Genomic DNA, 6,881 nt, shown 5'->3' with positions numbered 1-6,881 from the left:
GAAACAAAAACAACAAAAAAACTAGCTATAACAGTGATTCAGGCAAAATTCCCAGGTCAAACAATAATAGAGAAAGAGTTCTGAGAAACATTAATTTTGGGGAGAAAATACTACCAAACAAATAATGCTGGACATCAATCTTATGCTGACTGAAATAAGTTATCACAGAAGCTTACAAATACTTTTTAAATAAGAATAGTTCAGTTTAAAGTATAGCTGATTAAGAGGTTTATAATTAGGATGTCCTTGAAAAACATCCAATTTAAATTGGCCTAATTAATAAAGGGTAAGAGAAATAAGTTCTTCAATAATTAATACTAAATGCCTTCTTGCCTTTGGAGAAGCTGATACACTGAATTTTGAAAATGGTAAAGAAAATAGCAAAATTCTGAGAACACTCATTCCTAAAGTGTCTCCATGTATATGTAAAATATACATGTTTAAAAAAATAGTGAAATAAAAAACCTACATGACAACTGAAGAAAAAAACCTACCATGCCTACTAATAATTATATACACAATGAACATCAAGAAGCATTTTTAAGCAATGATCACTTGACAGAATGCCTTTTAAAACTACATATCATAATCAAGCTAAGAAAAGCTTTAAGACTAGCGGCTGGACTTTGTGAAACACATAGGACAACAGAAGGCACTACATAAGCATCAATTACTTCTAACTATAGTTGGACACTTCAGTCTTTTCCTCCTTAAGAACAATAGCCAGTGTGAATGTTATTTTTATATCCCCCTGAGTTTTAACATGATTGGGCAAAGCAGCACCATTTTAAAAAAATATCTGCAATGCCAGCACTGCAGTATGAAATCGCTAATACTGATGGCCCCACATGTCTCTCGTAAGAGCACTTTAGAACATGATTAAAAATACAAAAATGCCTTTCAGTGTTTCAGTATTAAAGTGGAACCACCACAGATAGCCATTTTTAAAAATAATGCACTAAAAAGGTTTGTTTATACAATACAGTCTTTCCACCCTGTAGCTAGCATTCACAGCTATTTTCTACCCCTCTGTCACGGAGAGACCACCTCTGTGCGTCTGGTTGAAATGTCAATATGCTTCACGGTGCACAGTCCTTTTTGGCTGGGAAATCCTGGCAAATATCATGTCATGCCCGTTTTGAGCAGTATGCCTTGAAGGTCTTCTGGCAATGCCAAGATAATTGCATCTATATGTGTCCGTAATTTTTCCACAGTGTCAGGTTTCACAGGTAAACATTCTCGATCCGCCTGTAACTATATAAAAAACATTTGGTAGTGTTTACTGGAATCTACATTAATACAGTATATTCTTTAAACAAGCAGTTTTAAAGGGCTATTTGGAAACTTTCAGTCTTAGGCAATAATTTATAGAAACTAAAAAAGCAAAGAACATTTCACTTAAACAATACATTAGTGAGCTCAATAAATAAAGTTTCTATGTAAATTTATGGAGATTACCAAGAAATACAAGTGACTTTGTTTATGTCAGCTTATTAGGTTCCATGTAAATAACTTTAGAATAATATGGCATTATTATGATATTTGAATGACTTAAGTATTTTTAGACATATCTACCAACAATTGACAACCTCAAGTCCTTTCATTTAAAAAGTTACTTTTGTGGCAGCACCTGTAGCTCAGTGGGTAGGGCACCGGCCACATACACCGAGGCTGGTGGATTCGAAACAGCCCGGGCCAGCTAAAACAACAATGACACCTGCAACAAAAAAAATAGCTGGGAGTTGTGGTAGGTGCCTGTAGTCCCAGCTACTTGGGAGGCTGAGGCAAGAGAATCACTTAAGCACAGGAATTGCTGTGAGCTGTGCCGCCACAGCAGTCTACCCAGGGCGACAGCTTGAGACTCTATCTCAAAAAAAAAAAAAAAAAAAAAGTTACTTTTATGATACATCATGGATTGTCAGCTCAAATGAGAGAAAAATATCTTCGCAAGAAAACTTAATTTACTCTTTGGCTATTTTGGCTACATACCAGCTTATTTTTCAGCTTCAATACAAGGTCTACTGTTTCTACTTCTGTATGTTTCTGGATCCAAAGAAGTAAGTCCTAGAACAACAAGCAAATCCCAAATCAACAAGTACTCAAAATAATATTTGAATTTCTCCATTTCAATAGGTAAGGCTATTGTGAAGGAAGGGAAAGAAAGGAAAAGAAGAATAAGGTGTTTAACCCAGATATAGCACTATAGCACAAGAATAATTCTTATCTAAGATATTACAATTATTGCTAAATAGATAATTTTTAACATCAGCCAAGTAAGTATCTAATATTTGAAAATAAAACAAAATGTAAATACAACTATTATGTACCCCTAATAATTAAAAATAAAAAACATTTTTTAATGTAAGAAAATTCCTTTCTGGCCAGGTGCAGTGGCTAACACCTATGATCCTAGCACTCTGGGAGGCTGAGGCAAGAGAATCACTTGAGCCCAGGAGTTTGAGACCAGTCTGTGCAAAAGCAAGACCCTATCTCTCCTAAAAACAGAAAAATTAGCTAGGCATTTTGGCAGCTACATGGGAGGCTGAAGCAGGAGGATTGCTTGAACCCAGAAGTTTGAAGTTGCTCTGAGCTAGGCTGATACCAAGGCACTCTAGTGTGGGGCAACAAAATGACTCTGTCACAAGGGAGAAAAAAAGTATTTTCTGAGGTGGACTTTTTAGATCAAATAAAAATAAAATTTTAACTCAAACTGTAATATTAACTCCCACCCCTACTAAGTAGTGAATCATTAATTCATAAGGAATGTTAGCTAACAAATCAAGATAACTAAATACGAATGTCCATTGGATATAAACTTTGCATCTGCCTGAGCTTATGTTTCTTTCATTATATTCTTTTTCTTAAAGCCACAGTCACTGGGAGTTTATGATAACAGAGTTAACACTGAGGCTAGCTAACCTGAATATTTAAAGCCAAATGCCAATGAAAATAAGAAACTATCCTTTATATTTTCACAAGTAGTTTAATTTAAAATAGGCTGGTGATAAATACAGAATATGAAAAATCAGTTTAAATACAGAAAGAAATTGTTAATAGTTACTAGAAAAGGTGAATAAGTTATACTAGAAAAGATGTGGAGTCAGACTGCTTGGATTTCAATCCTGATTCTATCCAGTACTATGCTGGTAAATATTTGACAACTAGTTCTTCAGAAATGGTTTCTGGTTTGTAGCTTTGTCAATTTTTTTTCATTTGTCTTTAAATTTTGTTTATTTTTAGAAAACAAATGGCAAAATATATACATTGTGGAGTCTGAACACCCCCATGATAGAGTGTGAATGATGGTCTGGTTCTGAAGCTCCTGAACATACTCTTTGGTGTAAGTAACTGCTGTCTTCGGTTCCTCATGTGAAGGTGGGGGTCCTTCCACCAACTTTACAAAATAATGGCAATAAACTTTCTCCATGATCCCAAAGTGACCTCTGCCGTGATAGTGGATACGTTTTAGGCACTGGCCTTGCCCTGAGGTGGACTTAGCTATATATAAATTGGATCTGAATTCCACATTGTGGTCTCTCACTGCCATATCTTGTGCTTCTAAGAGAACCTCTTTAATTATTTGGGCCCTATTTCTGTCACTGAATTCCAACTGAGTCAAAGCCTGGTCAATGGGCTCGGCGCCTGTGGCTCAAGTGGCTAAGGCGCCAGCCACATACACCTAAGGTGGCGGGTTCGAATCCCCAGCCCGGGCCCGCCAAACAACAATGATGGCTGCAACCAGAAAATGGCCAGGCGTTGTGGCGGGCGCCTGTGGTCCCAGCTACTTGGGAGGCTGAGGCAGGAGACTCGCTTGAGCCCAGGAGTTGGAGGTTGCTGTGAGCGTGATGCCATGGCACTCTACCCAGGGGGATAGCTTGAGGCTTCGTCTCAAAAAAAAAAAAAAAAGCCTGGTCAATGGACATTCCTCGTATCAATTTTGCCAAATACAACATCTTGTCTTTGCTATATTTTATTTGTCTTTGATAGTGGTAGATTTCTGCTGGTCTCTGAGGTTCTCCAGGCAGTTGTGGAGGATAAACAATTTTATTCTTCTTCTCTCATTTTGGAGAAATGGTAAGAGAAGCACTCGTGTTAATATATGACTGAGGTAAAACACCCAAGGCCAGCTTCCCCGAGTTCCTCAGGTTCTGTGTCCATAATGGACCCAACTGTCTCAGGACTGCTGCCACCATCTTTCTGCCTTCCCCTACAGAAGCCAACGAGTTCCAGCTTTGCCAATTTTTGTGGTGTAATACTTCCGTATAGGCAATTTCAAGATACCAACCTGAGGTCACTGAAGGCACAGCTAGAAACAAGGGTACACAATCAGCTCTTGTGAGCTAATACAAGGGGACTCCAACACACTGTTGGCTGCACTACTTATCAGGTATGTGATCTGAGGCAAGTCCCTTAACTTCTAAGCTGCAGGGGTCCCATAATGTGGTTCATAATGCATCTACCTCAATGAATTCTTGCAAAGATTAAGAGATTATCCATAAAAAGTACCTATACAGTTCTGGCACTTGGGGTATGATTTAGAAGAGTTAGTTACTATTTATAAAGAAGTAGATATAGATATAATCTTCAACCTCTAAAAATAACTATCCCTTATGTTGGCTTCCTTCATGTGCAAATAAAATTAAAGCTAAAAACAGAGAAGAAAAAAAAATGGCTATATTTTCAACAGACATGCAACACAAACATACAGCTTTCTAACCTCTTCACAAAGAGCTTCCAGATGAAGTGCCTCCAATTTTTGGGTCATTTCCTTCCGACGAGCCTTAAACCAGCCATCAAAATTTGGAGACTTTAGGAAATGCCTATAAAAATAAATTTTTAAAAAGCAAAGTTTGATTTTGATTTCTTTTCTTTTCCTTAATACCTTTCCTATCTATAGCTCAGAACTGTGTCACAAAATGGCCTTTAAAAAAAATCTAAATAGGGCGGTGCCTGTGGCTCAAAGGAGTAGGGTGCTGGCCCCATATGCCGGAGGTGGGGGTTCAAACCCAGCCCCAGCCAAAACTGCAAAAAAAAAAAAAAACTAAAACTAAATATAAATCCAGTTTTTTGTTTAATTTTTTAAAATTTGCTTTTAAATAAAGCACTACAGATGGGTGAAAAGAGGAAAAAAGACTAACCGGTAAAGTCCAATCCAATCGCCTTTTATTCTAGAGGTTAGCTGAGGTCCTGTTTTCTCAAGTGTTTTCATAAATTCTTCTGGAAGAAATTGTCTTAATTGGGGTGGACTCTAGAAAATAAGATATAACTATATTTAGAAATTAGAAATGGATATATTAACAGAAATTAATTACAGTTAAAGAACTCAAACAGGAATTTATTTGAATATATTCATACCTTCCATGGAGAAATACTTTTCTGCAAAGGCATCAAGCTTGCCACATATCTTTCCTAAAACCAAGAAAAAAAGTAACCAAAGTTTGGTGCTTCTACCTAGAATGTCTTCAAATATATTTAAACAGACTTTTTGTAAAGAGATGGGGCTGGGCATGATGGTTCACACCTATAGTCATATCACTTTAGGAGACCAAGGCAGGAGCATCACTTGAGCCCAGGAGTTTAAGACCAGCCTGGGCAAAATAGTGAGACTTTGTCTCTACAAAAAATTTAAAACATAGCCAAGCGTGGTGGCACACATCTGTAGTCCCAGCTACTCAGGAGGCTGCGATAGGAGGATCACTTGAGCACATGAGACCAGGATTTGGAGGGTGCAGTGAGCTATGATCATGCCACTGCACTCCAGCCTGGGCAACACAGCAAGACTCTGTCTTTAAAAAAAAAAAAAAGAAAGAAAGAAAGAGTTTTTCTCCAAGTTTTTCATCATATGCTCTTTCAATGAACAGCAAAGAATTCATCACTCCCCCAAGTCAAATTTGGCTAAATTTGGATTGAATTGGGAAGTCAAATTGAATTGGATAATACAAAGGGCTACATATTTTTAATAATAAGTAACCTTATTGAGTAACTATTAATATGTACCAGAATGTTTTCATCATTTTATGTGCCTGATCTTTTCTAATCCTTGCAACCATCCTGTGTGGTAGGTACCAGTATTTTGGGAAAATTAAGGCTTCAAAAACCTAAGTAGACTGGGTGTGGTAACTCATACCTATAATCCTAGCACTTTGGGAGGCCAAGGTGGGAGAAGTGCTTGAGGCCAGAAGTCTGAGAGAAGCCTCAGCAAAGATGAGATATTGTCTCTAAAAAAAACAGTAAAAATTAACCAGCCATGGGGGCTTGTACCTATAATTCCAGCTATTTGGGAGGCTGAGGCATGAGGCTTGCTTTTAAGCCCAGGAGTTTGAGGTTGCAATGAGCAGTGGTGACACTACTGCATTATGGCCCAGGCGACAGAGTGAGACCCTTTTTTTTTTTTTTTTATTGAATGGTAACTATGTACATTAAGGCACTTCTGGGGTACAGTGTGGGGTTTACACATGCAATCCGAAATACTTCCATCAAACTGGTCAACACAGCCTTCATGTCATTTTCTCAATTATTGTTTTAAAACGTTCACATTCTACTCTTAGAAAGATTCACTTGTACCCCTGGTGAGACCCTATTTCAAACAAACAAACAAACAAAAATAGACAATAAGAGAAACTAACCTTACCAAGGTAACACAGCTTGACTTTAGTCCATGCTTTTGAGTATTACTCAAAATTTATTTACTTAAACAAACAGCTTTAAATAGACCCAAAAAAACTAACAGTCATAGACCAAGAATATTTCATGAAGATTTTCAGGTTTTCCCCATATTATGTTTATAGATAGATTACATTACTAACTACACAAAATCTTTCTATGATGCAGTCTCCAGACGAGGACTACATCAAGATCCTGCTTTTATATGACACACCACT

General features: G+C 37.3%; 1 protein-coding gene and 1 pseudogene across 2 annotated transcripts in view; both read right to left on the bottom strand.

Annotated features, from left to right (window-relative positions):
* Positions 1-471: 471 nt before the first annotated feature.
* Positions 472-6,881, bottom strand: part of DENND6A (DENN domain containing 6A) — an 81,663-nt gene continuing 75,253 nt past the window's right edge. For both annotated transcript variants that reach the window (XM_012802488.2, XM_023510713.1), the window contains exons 16-20: positions 5,356-5,409; positions 5,139-5,248; positions 4,718-4,820; positions 1,990-2,064; positions 472-1,254 (exon numbers count right to left, since the gene is read on the bottom strand). In XM_012802488.2, the coding sequence (XP_012657942.1) occupies positions 1,123-1,254; positions 1,990-2,064; positions 4,718-4,820; positions 5,139-5,248; positions 5,356-5,409 (474 nt within the window). In that variant the 3' untranslated portion in view covers positions 472-1,122. The remainder of the gene's footprint in view (positions 1,255-1,989; positions 2,065-4,717; positions 4,821-5,138; positions 5,249-5,355; positions 5,410-6,881) is intronic.
* On the bottom strand, positions 2,127-4,172 carry LOC105886567 (annotated as a pseudogene).

Source organism: Otolemur garnettii, unplaced genomic scaffold, assembly GCF_000181295.1.
Source record: "Otolemur garnettii isolate 467f Iridium unplaced genomic scaffold, OtoGar3 scaffold00015, whole genome shotgun sequence".
Classification (NCBI taxonomy): domain Eukaryota; kingdom Metazoa; phylum Chordata; class Mammalia; order Primates; family Galagidae; genus Otolemur; species Otolemur garnettii.
The sequence above is the reverse complement of the archived record's forward strand: the minus strand, read 5'-3'. Positions and strand labels throughout refer to the sequence as shown.